Source organism: Lepeophtheirus salmonis, chromosome 13 (genome assembly GCF_016086655.4).
Source record: "Lepeophtheirus salmonis chromosome 13, UVic_Lsal_1.4, whole genome shotgun sequence".
Lineage (NCBI taxonomy): Eukaryota > Metazoa > Arthropoda > Copepoda > Siphonostomatoida > Caligidae > Lepeophtheirus > Lepeophtheirus salmonis.
The window spans coordinates 25,323,581-25,341,663 of record NC_052143.2 but is presented as its reverse complement, the minus strand read 5'-3'; the positions used below and the strand labels follow the sequence as shown (position 1 = coordinate 25,341,663).

Here is an 18,083-nt window from a genome sequence, read left to right as displayed (position 1 = left end):
CTGAAAGATTAAAAGAAAGTAGTAGATACATAATTAATTATCAACTAAAAAATAAAAATAAATACTAAAAGTAATAACAGTAATCATATCCATTTCAATAAAATGAACAATACAACAATAGTGGTGAGTTTATGTTTATGTGACGTGTGTGCAATTTGTTATACAACTAAAAAACTTTCCTTTTGAATGACTAAAATATATTTATATACAAAAAGGTCATTTTAAAGTAATTAATAGTAATTATTTTTATCTACAGCTTTATATTATATATGAACTCAAAGTTATATTGAAAACAAGAAATGACTAATTTTAGCAGAATAATAAGGAATACATATATATATCTGTATGGAGGCAATATGTAAAATATGTAGAAAAAAAGAAAGAAATTAATAAGAATTAATAATAAGCAACCTTATTTAGATATATAATATGATAATACTTTTAATACATAAAATGAGTGAATAAATATATAGGTAGAGCTTTCTCAATTTGACCAAACAAATTAAAATGATAATATTAATATTATAAATTTTATTATGCAGCTCCCAAAGTTGATTTACTCAGACAAACTACAGCCATGAATGATTTAATCCTAGTTAATTATTATTATAATATCATAATTTAAATAATAATAAAATGATGTGACCATAATAATATGTACTATGCACGTAAATTAGGAAAGAAAACTGGATTGATCTACATAAGATGATGGATTTGTTTAAATTAATGAATTAATATATGTATACCTTTTAAATATGGACAAAATTAAACTTTTAAATACATTAACGATTTCATAATTATTTAATCAACTAACAAGTACACACTAATTAGCAATTACATTCCAGAAAAAAACTGAAAAATTATATGCAATAACTCTCTTCTTGAAGCACAACTGGATTGTGTTCCAAAGAGCAAAAATGAATAAGGAAAGAAAAGGCATAAATCATTTTTTACAAGCTAAATTAATAACTTCTTAATGCTTATATAAAGTAGATCAATTGGCAAATATGATAATTTTTTGTTCAATCAACAATGAATCAACCAAAAAACTAACTATTTGGTCTACAAAGACGACGATGACTATATATACTTTTTACTTAGCAGCATGTATCTAGAATGTACATATGTATATTGTAACAAAAGGAACAGAATAACAGCAACATAATATACTCGTATACATCTATTATAATTATTGTAGGTACATAGATAATAGTCAAACTGTTTATTAATTATAATTAATATTAGATCAGAATAAAGTAAAGAATATTAAGTTAATTATTGTTAACCGTAACAATATAGAAGAGAGAGAGAGAGAGAAAGAGATAGTTTAAAAAAAAAAAAAGAGAAAAAAAAGAATTACAATTAATATCCTATTAATTATATTATTAAAGTAAGTATAAATTATAAGTTACCTACGTAGGGTACATAGTGCATATCGCTGCCTTAGAATAAAAATGCCCTATCCGGTTCAATTCTCAAAAATTGAATGATCATTAGTATATTCATTTTTTCATTACTCTCAGTATTGTGGCTTTTATTAATGTAATAATGTCCTATCTGACAAATTTTATAGTTATTTACAATCTAGATATAAAATTCATTTTAGAGAGGGAAAAGTTTAAGTTTGGTCCTCCTCAACAATTTTGAAATGTCCAAATAGGACATCATTTTATATTCAAAGACAGCAATATGTAAAATATGAAATGAATCATTTCTCCCTTCTTCGTTTTCTATGATTCCTCGTCTTATTATTCATAATTAATTAATTATAGAACAAACAAACCAAAAATAATACAGAAAATACAACGAATAAATAAAGGAATAAGTAAATAGCTGGCCATGCAATCAAAACAAATGGAAGGCAGGAAGGAAGAAAAAAAGAAGAAGGAAAATAAAACAAAAAAACAATGATTGTCGCTGTACAGATTAAGATAGGTAGGTATTCGTAAATTATTGTAATATTCATTAAGAATTAATTATTATTATGATGGTAGAGGGATCATCAAAATTTCAATCTATATACATATTATGTAGAAAAAGAGAGATAAATTAGAAATCTTTAAATGACATATATGTATGTATATATATATGTCATAAAATATGTACTGTTAATTTAGACTGGATTTTTTTTTTTTTGCTTATGATTATAAACGAGGTCACCTGATGGATAATATTAGTTATTAATATGTTGTTGTAATATAAGTATGTTGCTTTTCTCTTAGTTAGTTAGTTTATTTGTAAATATCTATGACATTTTGAAGATATAATACAGTTGTACATATATATATGTAAATTATATAGAAGCTGGAAGAAACAGAGTTTATTTTAGGGACGGAGTTATATTTTTAGTCCACAAATTCATATTATGTACATAATATTTTCTGGATTTTAATAGTAAAACCAATGCTTCATGGTTCTAGAAATAACTTTATAATAGGGTCTAAATCTTCGCGAGTAATGTTCATTTTCATAAATGGGGTTAGAATTATAATTTATTTCTAACTCAAAACTAATGGATCAACTAAACCATTGGTTGCATTAATTTAACAAAACAACAGCATTCATAATTTATCAATTTATGCAGCATAATTTGAAGATAATTTTCATATGCATTACACCTCTAAAAATTATCATATAAAAAAAATAAACCTCTCGGTATTCCCCAACCCCATAGATTTTATTTTTTATACTATAAGATATTAATTTTATCTTGATCTGAGAATTTTTTTTAATGTTAATAAGAGGATAAAGGCAAGAAAATATGGTCAAAGTCAAGCATAATTTTTATAGCTATCAATAGCTATAAAAATTATGCATCATATACATCACCCATCACTTTAGTGATTTAAGAGCTACAATTCTAAATGCAAAGGTCTTTAATACTATTTTTGATTAAATACATCATAAAAAGGAGCTCAGAACTTGATTGAATTATAGATTTGAAGTATAGTTTTTAAGGTTTCCAATAATAGGTGATTTGAACGAGGAAACGTATTTGACTTTATTTGGTATGTGGTATCATTGATATTAGTCCTACTCAAGAATAAAATATTGGATCCGTAACAAAATTCAAGGAAAGTACAAAACATACTGATGTAAATCGTGTTGGATTTTTGAAAAAAAACGAGTCGTACTTTTTAACTCGCCCGTTGTTTTTGTTTGAATTTGTAATCTGAAGAATGAGTTTACTATTTCTCAGCTGTTGCCATTATTATTTAATTTTTGAGTAGTGAAATACCTTTCCCTAAATATTCGAAACCTGATTGAACATCCGTGAGTGCTCATAAAAGACGGAGAATAACCTTGAGGATTTGTTGCGGAGTTAAAATTGTAAGTCCTTGTTAGACTCAGAGTAGAATTGAGGATGGACATCGGAGTAATTCTTACTAATGTCCTTGCTTATTTCCTTCTCCCCCTTTTCCCTTGTCACAACTAATTGTAGCTGATCTAATTAAACTTCATGACAGCTAAGTTACTCTCCTCTAAAACATTCTTCAAAATGCCAGAGTTACCATGTTAATTTTCGGTTTCTTTTTTTAACTTCCCAAAATACACAGTATTATTTATCATCATTGATAATACATCATTGCAAAGTATACGAAACCTATGTATTGTATAATTTATTCCAATTTTTATTAAGAAAAAAAAAAGGATAACCATGATTTTGAGCTTCAATATTTTAAGATTAGATATCATTAATCTTTTTTGAAACTTTAATGATCTAAAGATATAACACTTGATTTAAAAAAAAAAAAAGTATAGAAAAGTGATAACATAGTTTTTGTTAGTTTTTTCAATGGTTTAACGTATTATACTTGCCTATCAGAATATATTAAAACACCAAACACTCATAAAAATGCTAATTTCTTAATTTTTATAACTTCAGCACTAAGAGTTGAATTGAGTTAGGGATCCAATATTTCATTCCTGAGTAGGAGTACCATCAATGCTACCCCACATACCAAATATAGTCAAATTCGTTTCCTCGTGAAAATGTCTCTTGGAATGACCATATATGTATAATAAACTTTTTTTAAATTATAAATAGATGTCAGATAATTTTACCTGCACTGTCTTTCCTCGTTAGTAAGAAGTAAGTAAGTAGTATGTAAATATTACCACATCATGTGACCTCGCCATTTCATATCAATGAAATAAATGTCAATGAATTAAATCTTTTAATTGTGCATTTAAAAAGTGGCTCATGTCTGTTGCTTTGACATTGTCATGTTATTTAAATGAATGATCAACCTCTTTACGACCCAGTCCCGGACATACCTAAGTAGTACAACATATGACTGACTCTATAGCTAAATATCAGTGTGTATGTATTATATACATATATATATACATCATGAGTGTATGTAAATAAGTGATTATGTACATATTTACAAATGGTAATCGTTTAAAAGAGTTTAATTTAACTTAATGCATGTATGTATTTGTGTAGTTGCTTGCACAGAATGAATGAGACACACTCACTCTGTGGATGCCTGTATTTATGTAAGATATTGGTACAATGTAGTTATTACATATGATGGCATGATTAAAGACAACCCAATATGTAGCTCATCATTAGAAATGAAGAGAAACATACTTCTAAATGATGTAACACAAACACACACTTAATAATAACATAATATTCATCACATGTAATATCCACAAAATAAAACGTAAATCCAGATACTTAAATTTAATTTATCTTTTTATATATATTAAAAAAAATATATAACTTCCATGTGCTCGTTGAGAAAACTTACTTTCTAAGGGTTTCAATTCCAGCGGCCTTCATAAGACTTGAAACAAAAAGGATTAAAAAAAAAAGGATGCAGAAAAAGCCGAAAAAACCAAATCTCAATCAAAACCAAAGACCAAAAAAAATAGAAATAAGTATTATATGTATGATGGTGGTTTGAGTCAAGTATTATAAATCTGTTAATAGTAGTAGGTAAGTATGTAATTGATAAATAAATCATCAATTACCATGATTATGATGAAAAAGGTGGTGTTACAATGGGGTACACTCTATATGACTTTATTTTCATTACTTTAAGAGTAAAAATCTAAGAGACACCAAATTATATAGGCCTGTATATGACCGGCTTTCAACCCACAACTCAACTCATCTATGTACGTATATTGTATAATAAATAGCACGATGTGTTTGTATGCTCTATGCAATAAAAGTGGGCAGTAATAAGAATAAGTAAATAAATAAAGATAAAGGGAAAAAGATAATTTGGAGATAGACAGATAGATAAATGGATGGATGGAAAGAGAGAGAGAGAGAGAGAGAGAGTAAAGTATATTGTCGCAAATATATATTACTCAAAAATGGTGATTTGAATATGATAAATCATAATAAATAGTATAATTGACTGTTCTGTTCACATTTTCAAGTCTTCTCTGTCTTACAAAACTCAAATAACAACAAAAAAAGTAGTATGAATAAAAATTAATATATATAGAACAATGATATTGTTTATAAAAAGTAAATAAAATAAACTTACCTAAATATAAAGGATATAAGAGACACAGCAACAACTAAGAGATCTAAAAGATTAAATCCTGAACGACAAAATGCTCCCGGATGTAATAAGAAGCCGTATGATATGACTTTTAAACACACTTCAATTGTGAATATTGTAGTGAAAAAATAATCGAAATAATTCAGAATCTGAAAGGTGTGTGGTAAAGTAAGTAAGTAAAGCATTAATGAGGGAGAATGTTTGTAAATAAAAGTAAGTAAAATACCTTATTTCTTTCAGAATTGGAATTTAAAGGATCCTCAGCAGCCAACATGGCGGAGGAGACCATAATGCAAACTAAGACAATGTTACCAAAATAACTATGATTGCAAATGAAGTGACACAAAATGCGAAATCTGCAAAGAAGTAAAGAGAACAAGTCATTATGGGGGATGCTTCATACTGTTGTACTTCTAGTACATAATAATATGTGCAATGTGCACACATAATATATTAATTATAGACCTTGGGTGCACATTGCAGACATTATGTAGGTTCATATTGTTAGTTAAAACAATCAATCAATCAATTTATTATTATATATCAATCACTCTTTCAAATGTGAGTCAAATGATGAATCAAAAGAGGAAGAAGAGTTACAGGAAGAATGTTGTAATAATAGGTGGATAGGTAGAAGAGATAATAACACACACTTTGGAGATATAAAAATCAATCAATCAATCAATCCGTTATGTTTTGGTAGTGGTAAAAGTACAAATCATATCAATATTATGGTTGGAGGTTGTTTGTTAGTTAGGAGTCTTTGGATGATGGGGAAAAATGGAAGATAATAAAAATAATGATATAGGGTACAAAGGGGAAAGAAAGCAAGATAATGAGAATGAAAAGAGACTTTACTGATTGTTGGGGGGGAATATATAAAATGCAGACTCTTGAGGGATAGGAACAACTTTATAAAAAGGAGATTCAGAATCCATCCTAAGTGTATTTTTATCGTCCAATTCAAACTGACCCTCATCCTCCTCCTCCTCCTCATCATCATCATCACCGACAATCTCATCATCTGAAAGGGAAACAAAACAAAAAGATTAATAAAATGAAAAATAGGTACCTATTTTTGGATGAAAAAATGAAAAAGGAGCTCTCCTTGGGAAGTGGTTTCCCTTTTTTGGTACTGGATGGGCTTATAGCAGTGACATTATTGAGGCTTTTGCTATTGTTATTATTATTATTATTGTTATTGGAGGCACCTGAGGGGCATTGTTGATAATATTCATCTTCTGAAGGTATTACATCATTTGGGCCATAGTTTTGACCCGCTTAAAAAAAAGAACATTATTTGAGGATACAATGTGCATATGTATGTGTTAATTGAGGGACACGTGTAGATAAGAAGAGGATAATTGTTAAGAGAAAGTGAACGAGAGGTGTAGGTGAGCTTACCTTCTGCATATTGGTCATAGTCCTCCAAGCTGTATTCTTGGTCAAGGGAAAGTCTCAGCTCTGTATCTCCCCCACAATGAGAGTTAGCCCCAAGGATATCTACTCCTTCTACGCCGCCATCTTCAGGAGGCTAAAGGAGGGGGAATAATAAAAAGGTGAGGATGGTAGTAGGTATGACAGACTTACACCAGCTCCTTCTTCTTTTTCGGCTTCATCTTCAAGGGCATCAGCATCGGCCAAATTATCAACAGCAATGGCCAAGAACACATTGAGGAGAATATAGTTACCACAGATAAAAAGAATTATAAAATATAAACTCGAAACTATTCCAATAGAATTAACGCCACCAAAGGCTTGAATCCCATCATACATCACAACATTCCAATCCTCACCCGTAAGTATCTAATGAAGTAATTGTTGAGTAGATATACAATTCATGATACATTAAAATAATAATTAATTATTAAAGAAATAATAATCAAATTTTAGAAAAATTAATTTTTGCTATTGAGTTGTTAAGGAAAATCATTTTTGATAAAATAATATGTACGAGTATATATGTAATGACACTCAATGAGAGGGTGGAACAAACACTAAGGGAAAAAAAGCCATGCAGTACAACAAATACTAACAAAGTAATAATACTAATAATGCACTTTTGTAGTAGGTATGTGAGTACATTATATCATATATATTACTACTACTACTACTACTCATTAAATCATAGTCAAAGTTTTCTAATCAAAGTAAGTCATGCACATTATGTATGTATATATTTATTAAAATGTTATTATAAACTATGTCCAATGTATGTACATATTGAGTATATGTACTATACAAAGATTAAGTGCAACTACAATTATTATTCTAGATAAGGAATAGAAAGAAAGAAAGTAACCAACAAACCCACAAATCAACAATTGTAACACAACAAGCAGCTTCTCTTGTTATACATATTAAAGCGGTGGAAATAATCTTTAAGACACTTCCTTCCTATCCCCTAATTTGATCATCATTTCCTTTAAATTACGCATTTCGTCCGAACAGAAATTTGTGTGTATGTGATGTATAAATTAGCTGTATACTATAATGGATTTTTACAGTTATTTTAGACGAGTACACTTTTTTTCAGCATAAGATAATACACAATGCAACAGCATTTTTTCCCGGAGGCTGAATCCCACATTTATTATTGCTATTTAAGCGGTAGAACACGAATATGATCATTAAAAATTTCAATCTATGAAGGCTTGGCCTTTAAAGCCTTGTTTTTAAAGTCAAGTTTGTAGGGTATAACTAAGATTCAGTGACATATTTCGACATGAAAAAACGATATATATGAAAATCAAAGACAATAATAAATTGATAAAAACATTTCAGTATTTAAAAAATGAATTATTTATTATGTTATCTTGAATACATTTAATAAAAAATGTATATAACAACCAAAAAATTGATTAAAATGAAGGACCTTACTTAGATGCTAATATATTTTTTATTTTTTCCTCAAATGTCTTAATTCATAGCTAAACTTATAGAATAGACCCTATATTTTAATTTAAAAAATTTGCCTTTTAAAAGGTCGATTTTGATTGATTTATGGTCAATTAAGTTTATAATATTTATTTAAAAAAAAAATATATATATAATAAGCTGACTAAGTTGCGTGAATATATATTACAATAATCTTCCGACGAAAAAAAATCCTGTTCTACGGCTTAAATAACATTAACATAAATGTGGGCTTCACTCTGCGGGCGTTCCAAGACCTTCATTTTGATGCATAGTGTTATGTTATTATTATTTGTGGGCTATATACCGAAGTAGAAGCACGTAATGTGAATCAGGGTCAAGAGCCTTGAAAGAGTATCTAAATTGATCATCCACTTCTATGAGAGTTAGTCAGATTCGCAACCAATCATCTAATCCCCAATGTTGAAAAAGAAAGACTCTCCCCCCACTATAGCTTAAAATCTTGCCTGAAGCAATATTGGAACGAAATTTCTAGTCAACTCTTTAAAAATTTAATGTATAGGTATAGAAGTATTACAATCAAATGTCAAAAAACATGTAATTATTGAAATTTTGGATATAGCCCACAAATATGTAAGCAAAGCCCAATATGCATTATAGCATACAAATAATCTATCTTCAGATTATTTCCAGAACTTAATATTATTCATTAATCATATTACTAAGGAGTAAAGAACCCAAGAGTGATTGTTGAAAATTTATTGATTATACATTTACTAAATTGAATCTTGTATTACAATTTTACGTGTGACAGCAGACAGTGATAACTGGTAGGTATGTTAGTATTGAAGAGGAAACCTAAACTACGACGCTATTAAATATATTATTATTAATTCTTAATATTTAAAAAGTGTCATATGGTGGAATTGGAGAAAAAGATGCAAGGGAGGAGGGGCGGGGAGGATGATTTGGAGTTGGAGAAGGAGGTAGAACTCTTTTTTGTTTGTTTTTTACTCATTCATTGTCAGAAAAATAAGCAAGATTGGATCAATAGCAGGATAGCATTATGTACATAATATGTCTTAAGAACCATGGCAAACTTTGAGATGAGTTTGAATACAACAGCAGGAACAACAGCAAAAACGAAACTTCAAACAATATTCTTTTCTTCAAGAATGGGAAAAAAGGAGGAGAGAGCTAGAGAGATGTCATAAGGAGGAGGAGGGCTTTTGTATTTAACGACTTTGAAGAAGAAAAAAATAATGAAAAAAGAAAAAAAAAAGCAAATAAATGTTTTAAAATTGCTCCATGATAATAGCAGCATAACGTAGGATTGCATTTACCAAAGAAATTGATAGATATAAAAAAAAGAAAAATAATAAGAGTGGTGATACTAAATATGTTTCTTAATATTATCATCATCATTGAGCTTGGTGATTTTTTTCTCTTTTTCATTGATAACATTATGGATTAGCAAAAAAAATAAAAAAACCTGTTATAATGGTTTGTTTTTTAAAAATCTGTATTTAATTTAAAATTGGAATTGCAATGTCTTTACCTGAAAAACAGTTAATAAACTTTGATAAAAGCTATCAAAATTTCCTCTTGGCTTTTCTGCCAAAGGATCATAATTAAATTTGGCTCCAAATACTTGCATTCCAAGTAGTGCAAAGATGCACATAAATAAGAATAGAAGAAGAAGTAGGGATGCAATAGATTGTATACTGTTGGTCAAGGACTTAACCAAATTAGACAATGATTTCCAATACCTAAAAACAAACACAACGAATGGTGATGACAGGCAAAGTCTTTAAAACATATATGTATGTAGTACAGTGTATTTGAGGAGTAAATTAAGTTGCCTTCCTTAAATAAATGACACACAAATATACAGCCTAATAGTTAGGATTCAGGATGCTTAGACAAGAATGTATGTATGTACGTTATATTCTATAAATAATGCAATCAAGTAGAAGACGACATCCCTACACATATGTACTTGTTGTTTTACCTATACTTCTATATATGAGTTTGTATTTTCCTACAATATATGTACATATCCACCACATCAAGAGGGCTTAACAAGAGAAACATTCATTCATTATACATATTAGGGAAACGAACGGTGACGGTGACGAACGGCTCTTAACTCTAAACAATTGCTGCACTCTAGACACGTTCAGATAAATAATAACGATAATTATACATGCTTTTACGTTCCTTAGATTTACAACTTGGTCCAGCCAAAAAAAAACCACAATAATAATAATAATAATAAACGAATACAAATTAATTAATGAACGAAAAAAATGGACCTATAATGATTATACTACATATTTCGTAACTAGTTACAAAGAAGGAAAATATAAATAAATAGTAAAAATCAAATTCTAAGGAAAAATAAATTATTATTCAAGAAAAGAGAAATGTCATAATTAATTATTATTATTATGGACGATCATTAATTATCTTATTACGCTTGCTTAGCTAGTTTTTTTTATTTTTAAATTAAATACAAAAATAGACGAAATCTACTACACGACATACATATGTATGTAATATGTATCCCCCAAAAAGGAATATAATTAAAGTACATAATTGCTAATAATGAATGTAGAGTAGAGTAGACTACTAATACGGTCGTATAACAAAACAATAGTTTTTAATTTAAGTAAGTACATCACATAACTATGTATAATCATATTATATATTTTATGCTGTTTTTATTTATTTATTTAGTGTTGACGTAAAAAGATATATATGTATGTAGTAAAAGGAAAAAACAAATAATAATAACAAAATTAAAAAAAAAAAAAAAAAATCAAGAAAGGTGATGTGATCATAATACCTGAAATACTGATAAGAGACTCTGGGAAAATGAATCAAAATTGGCTCGAGAATAATGGTTTTTCCCAGAAGACTTAGACTGTACATATTTTCCACCAAAAACCTGAGTGCCCAAAAGAGCAAAGATCCCCAGGAATAGAAAAAGTAATACCAATAAGGAAACTATGGCTTCAATACTGTTGATGAGAGAACCTAATAAATTCTGAAGACGCTTCCAATACCTACAAAAAATAACAACAAACATAGGAGTAGCAGTTTTTGGACAGCGAATGCACATACGAGTCATACATAATATGTATTTGTGGAAAATGATCCTAAGCTACTCGCTTTTCCTTATAAATATGGGTATAATAATGCATTCAGGGTAGGTAGTATGTAAGAGAAGGAAGAAACAAGAATCGGATCTCAAGTATCGACAAACACCAGACTTAATTAAACCTCCAACTACAACCTTTCCGAATCCTCAAAACCCTATATTGTATACATATATACTCTTATATATCCATCACCAGCTTGTTTGTTGTGGAGTTAAAAAGGAAATAGTAATAGATATTACGTTTAAAACTAAGGATAAGTAGGTTATGATTCAGTTAGAAACTCAAATTCTTCCTAATATGTACAACCGTACTTAGTACTACTACATAATATGTCAATTCAACTCTCACTCACATGCTCCTTTTAACATTATCAATTTCATAGAGGATAACATGTAAAATGTAAATATATACAAATCCCCCTTTCATATATTTACTCTAAAATGTACATGACTTTATTCCGAATAAGAAAAATATTGTAAAAATTGTCTTTTATCCTTCGTGCCTTAGAAGAATCTTTTTTTTTTTTTTTTTTTTTTCATTGAATGTACTTAGGGGAATAAATAATAATAAATAAAAATGATAATTAATTATTATATATATATATATAAAAAATAAAATAATAAATGGGAACCCACACCAAGATTGATGAAGATAAAACAGACTCTGTCCAATCGTCATTCATTCAATCATTCATTAAAAACTTTTCCAATTTATGTAGTATAATTTGTCACATACATAGATTTATTTTGTATCATTGCTAATGGTAAGTAGGTACATGCTGCTCATATCCAAACTTCCAAAAATAAAAGTACTCAAATAAATAAATATATGTATGTAAAAATACCATTCATGCATTTTGAATTCAAAACAAGACCTCAATTTGGTGTGGGCAAGTAATTAATTGACAAGTTTCATTGTAAGTCATTGATTAGATTGATTGAAAAATAAAAAAGCTTAAATATTGAAAATATGTACATATGGGCACATAAAATATAATTACAAAAGAAAAAAATAAAATAAAAATAGCCCCAAACTGCTGTACCCCTGCTGTATCTTGGCTTAAATACATTGTATAAGAAGAGTAAAGTAATTAAAAAATGTAAAATTGTCTCTTTTTCCCCAAAAAAGCTCATAAAATACCTGAAACACTGTAAGGCAAGATTGAGGGAATGTATCAAAGTGACTACGTGACTCTAGAGATTTTGTAAATTTCCCTCCGAAGATCTGCATTCCCAACAGGGAAAAAATAAAGATGAAAAGGAACAAAATCACCAAGAGAGAATTAATGGATGCGATGGAATTCACCAAACTCTTAACCAAGTTTCCCATGGATGACCAGTATCTGAAAATTGGCAAAATCTATCAGTAAGAAAAAGGCCTCAGGTGTTGTTGTTTTCTTTCGAATGCTATTTTTGTATAAATAATAATAAAACAACAACTTCAGAAATAAACTAAATCCCAGGCGTGGGTGTAAAGCTACCCATAAAACCTTAAAAAATAAAATAATCATAAAAATACGTGATATGTATTTCTGTATCTCCCAATCGCTGGAAAAGCAAGATTTAGTCAATAGAATGATTTAAAAGTTATGTTATGTATCAGTTATGATAAATATAAAATTAAAAAATCCGGTTCCTACCTTGTCACTTTGAAGGTCCTCAAAAGTCGTACACAACGTAAGACAGACAAACCCAGAGGTGGCATGATATTTTCATTGGTTAATATAAGCTCTAATATACTGCTTATGACAACAAAGCAGTCAAAACGATTAAATAGAGATACAAAATAACCCTGAAAGAAAAATAACGAATGAGGGACGAGCATCATTTCGGGTATTGATTTTTAAATAGTGACTAAATATGTATATAACTATAATGTAGGTACATAACTGTAGAGTTACGTAGATATATATATATGTATGTATATGTAAAAACTAAGTCTGTTTATTGTCAATACAATCCATTAAATTTAATTAATTAGAATAATAGAACGGAAAAACAACAAACAGGGCAGACTATTTATGATGTGGATAATTACCTGAAAGCCCAAACTGTACATTTTAAGAAACATTTCAAATGTAAAAAGAACAACGAAGAATAGATTGGTAAATTCTTGAAAGTCATCCAGCCAAATGGGTTGTTTGTAGTGCTCTGTGGCTAGTACGCATGTATTTAAGAACACAAGGATGATAATAATCCAAAACATGGCTTGAGACTTGACTATTTTACGACAAACCCTCCTTGCTCTACGATTAAGCTTCTCCAAAGCTTTTTTCTTTTTTTGAAACCAAGAGGAAGGCTCTCCCGTTCCATCAACATCCAAGGCTCCTCCTTTTCCATCTGCTTCATTGGTCAATCTTGCTGCAATTTGTACTTGAGTCAATAAAAAAATATAAATCAACCCAAAAATCCCATCGTGTGATTCTAATCTTATATTTTTTTTTGTTTAGTTTGTTTAGTTTTTTTGCCTTCTATTTTGCCATTAAGATAGTTTAATCAAAATATAAAGTAAGGAAATCTAACAACTTATTTTACTACATTAAGGGTTGCCATAATTTACAGCGATGATATTTCTATTCAATATCTATCATCATTAATTGTAAGTGTTAAAATCTTATGGTTAAGAGCAGGTAATTAAATGAAATTCACACTCAAACAAATGCACACAGAGGGATAATTAATTAATTAATTTAGACAAAGATGTTAAAATGTCAAAAACATAGAAAGAAATACTTTTTGTTTCATTATGGTTATTGATTTTTTGTCTCGCTGTAAACAGCTGTACATCTTAAAAAACCCCAAAAAACAATGAAATCTCTTTTCATAAAGTATAACTGAGAATAATATTAATTGTCATCCAAATTCTGCTGACATTAAACTTTTGCTTTCCAATTTACTCAGAATGTCTGTATTTCGAACCTGAAAAGCTATCTCTTGAAATTTCTTTACTAGATCGATTTGTGGAAGAGTCCTTATTTTTTGCGCCTAGAAGATTAGGAGGTGGCAAACTGGGATCATTCTCTAGATCTTCAGCCTGAGTAATCCAATCCAAATACCCACGAAGATCTTCTTCAATTTGTTGTCTCTCACGATGCTTTTGAAAATCTCCTCGAGATTTTGCTTTCTCTCGTTCTTTGGAGAATTCACTTTTTTAATGAAGGAGGAGGAGTTAATGAAAAAAAGAAAAATATGAGGAATAATAAAAAGGGATGTTAATTAGATAGATGGCTTATTTTTAAAGTAACACAAAAGATGGATAGAAAAAGAGAAAGAAAATAAATTTACACAAAATCCAACACAACAAAATAAATTAGAATAAATAGAAAATAAGAAGGAGAGAGAGGCAAGAGTAATTAAAGTGAGGTTTCTCGCTCGATATTAACACAACAACAAAAATTTGTAGTGTTAGAGGGGAAAAAACCAAGGATTAAGTAAGTCGTAATAGCTATATGTAGTAGCTCACATTTTGATTAATTATAATTATATCTCCAGTAGTATTGTAGGTACACAAGTAATGGAAAGAAGAGGGATCATTTTCCATCGTGGCTGCTTCTTCCAGTACCTTGATGACGGTCAGTTAACTTATAATTGAAAAGGGATAGGAAGGAATGGTTGTGTTAGGTTGATAGAGTTAAAGGAGTCAATTATGGAATGACAAGACATAATCGACCGCATAATGAGTTTGGCATTTACTAAATGTAATAATAAAATAAAACCTATTTCTCAAATTAAAGTTTAAAAAAAAAAAAAAATCAATTAAAAATTCATTCTTCGAATCAATCAAAGGGGCTGTATAAAGAATAGATGGGATGGGATGGGATGAATATCAGAGCAGATATGACTCAATTTTTGTTGATTGAATGTAGTACTTGTAAAGTACTCTCCCCTACCTTCCAGGACTTGTTGTAGAGGTAGCATTGTACTTTTAAGAAGACCCATGACGACAGGATCTCCTTTATGCTTCCCCACATCCACTTTGAGTCCCCCTATATTATCATCCGTAGGACTGGGCTCAATAAGCTCAGCCACAGTGAGCCATTCCATGTAACCTTCTAGATCATCTTCCATTTGTTCTTTTTGTCGTAGTTTTTGAAAATCACCTCTGGATTGAGCCTTCTCTCTCTCCTTAGAAAATTCTCTTTTTATATACACAAGATATAAATGAAAATAGATGTATGTAAAAGTTTTTTCAAGTTATTTTGTAGTTTTATTTCATTCATTTTATTTGAGATAAGATGAAGAAAAAGAAAAAAGAAAAAGAAGAAAAACCGTATTATGTTCCCAGGGAGAAAGCAGAAGAAACCAACAGTGATATGAAAAAAGAAATAAATTTTAAACAAAAAAAAAAAAAAAAAAAAAAGAAATAAGACAGGTAATAATAAATAAAAGGTGTTGTTTCTCTTATGAACAAAAACAATATAAAAAAATAAAAATTAGTGATATTTTTTTAAATAATGACTAAAATTGCATCTAGGTGAATCAAATTAGCTGCTGACTGACTGATTCATCTAGATGACCTTCAATTACATTTATTTGTATGCATGTATGTAAATTGTAAATGAATAAAAAAACAAATGTTTTCTTTTGGTAAATATTAACTTTTGTTTTTCTATTGCATTTAGCATTTAGTTTGAAAACTACAACAAGAAAACTCACCCACTGAGTACCCCAAGAATTAAATTCATGACGAAAAATGCCCCAAGGACAACCATGGATACGAAATATATGAACTGCCAAGAGCTACCCATGGCATCTTGAACCTGAGTGTGAAAATGGGGAGGGAGTTTGTGTGTGTGTAAGATGTTTGTGGTAAGGAAAGAACGAGAGATATAGAGAAAGAGAGAGAGAGAGAGAGATAAGAAAAAATATATATTAATTCAAGTAATCACAGAGACACCACATATGTAATTCAATATTAAATTCATCAAGTAAAAGGGAATAATTATAAGTAATTACAATTATAACATTGACAATAATAATAACTATGCAATTTACTGAGTAAAAAGTGGATGGATTCACAAACAACCACCCACCCACCCATGTATCTTTAAGCGCTTTTTAGTTGTCTGGCTAGATAGCTGCCTGACTGTGCCAATCATTTTGACGATGTGTAGTTGGTACGTATGACTATTATGAATGCACATATAGTTTTGACTGATTGTTAGTTATACAGACTCAAAGCTATACAAAATCGGATAAAACGACGACCAATAGATCTGCCTGTGCACAAATTTTACTGGCTATGGCACGACTTACTTTTTACCGTTAGAGGGGAGGAGGTGTCTTAAATTGATCTGTAACTAACAGCACAACCTCCATGAGCATGACCTTGAATTCACGCTCGAAGGGAATTTGCATGGCAAGAAAACATATTATACGTCACGGCGAAAAATAATGCAGTAAAGTCGTCTGTGTCAGTAGAAAATAATTTAAATGCTTGTAAATGCAGATTTGAGGGTGGGTGGGGGATAAAATCGTGTCGCATCCAAGAAGATCTTATTACGCCGCGTTTCATCACTTTCTTTTATAGCTTTGGTTATATGTACTTAAGGACAACAAGAGAAGGAGAGGAGGACCCTTAGCCGTTAGAAAGCCTAATTTTGTTTCGATTAGAAATAAAACTCACCCGCAGAGGGTACCTAAGATTAAATTCATGACAAAAAATGCACCAAATAGAACTAATGTCACAAAATAGATCCAGGGCCACGTAAGACTAAGAGCATCGTTCATCTAAATAATAATAAATAGAAGAAGAAAAAAAAAACATGGATCAAGTTTTATATTTATTAAAAAAAAGGAAGAAAAAATGTATGCTTAAAAAAAATACTTCCCAAAACCCAAATCCACTTTTTATTCTATGAAAGGGTATCATAATAATTATAGAAAAAATAAATAGATGTATGTGTGTATGTATTTTAATAGGGATGAGGATGGAGTATTGTTTAGTGAAGGTCTAACTTACCCAATAGAGAACATCAGTCCATCCCTCGAGAGTAATACATTGGAAGACAGTAAGCATGGATAGCCCAAAATGATCAAAGTTAGTAATACCAAAGTTGGGTCCTTCCCAATACTCTCTACATACATATCCTGCTTCTTCATCACACTTGTAGTTACCTCCACAAAGGGTGGGATTATCCGTTTCTTCCATTTCTCCTTTGAATTTGTTAAATCATATTAAAATTCAATTTGTAATCAAAAGAATATAACAATACGTATGTTCATACTATGACCATGCAAAGTTGTATATAGAGCTTATAATTAGATAAATTAAATTAAATTAGTGTAAATCACAAAACAGAACTCTGATTGACGAGTAACAGGTCACACATTACTTTACTCTTAAACTAGATTGATTGTGAGTAAAAAAATAAAAACCTTTCAATCCATTGTAAAATAATATCAAAGTAATTTGGGGGGGAAAACAGACCACTGAGCAGAGTCATCATCAAGTATAAGTATTTGGAAAACAGAAAAGTGTAAATGAATGTATGTATGAATGTGTATGGGTAAAC

General features: G+C 29.6%; 1 protein-coding gene across 50 annotated transcripts in view; it reads right to left on the bottom strand.

The window, feature by feature from the left end:
• The window catches only part of LOC121127432 (muscle calcium channel subunit alpha-1), a 111,126-nt gene that overhangs the window by 13,904 nt on the left and 79,139 nt on the right, over positions 1 to 18,083 (bottom strand). For 9 of the 50 annotated variants that reach the window (XM_040722793.2, XM_040722794.2, XM_040722771.2 and 6 more), the window contains 12 exons: positions 17,531 to 17,724; positions 16,225 to 16,328; positions 15,459 to 15,706; positions 13,607 to 13,929; positions 13,209 to 13,360; positions 11,254 to 11,473; positions 7,119 to 7,334; positions 6,933 to 7,062; positions 6,601 to 6,808; positions 5,755 to 5,884; positions 5,511 to 5,677; positions 4,761 to 4,796 (listed from right to left, as the gene is read on the bottom strand). In XM_040722793.2, coding sequence (XP_040578727.1) covers positions 4,761 to 4,796; positions 5,511 to 5,677; positions 5,755 to 5,884; positions 6,601 to 6,808; positions 6,933 to 7,062; positions 7,119 to 7,334; positions 11,254 to 11,473; positions 13,209 to 13,360; positions 13,607 to 13,929; positions 15,459 to 15,706; positions 16,225 to 16,328; positions 17,531 to 17,724 — 2,128 coding nt within the window. Of the gene's footprint in view, positions 1 to 4,760; positions 4,797 to 5,510; positions 5,678 to 5,754; positions 5,885 to 6,386; positions 6,553 to 6,600; positions 6,809 to 6,932; positions 7,063 to 7,118; positions 7,335 to 11,253; positions 11,474 to 12,709; positions 12,912 to 13,208; positions 13,361 to 13,606; positions 13,930 to 14,487; positions 14,715 to 15,458; positions 15,707 to 16,224; positions 16,329 to 17,194; positions 17,299 to 17,530; positions 17,725 to 18,083 lie in introns of all 50 variants that reach the window. The other 41 variants (XR_011783192.1, XR_011783190.1, XM_071892775.1 and 38 more) reach the window with 15 other exon arrangements.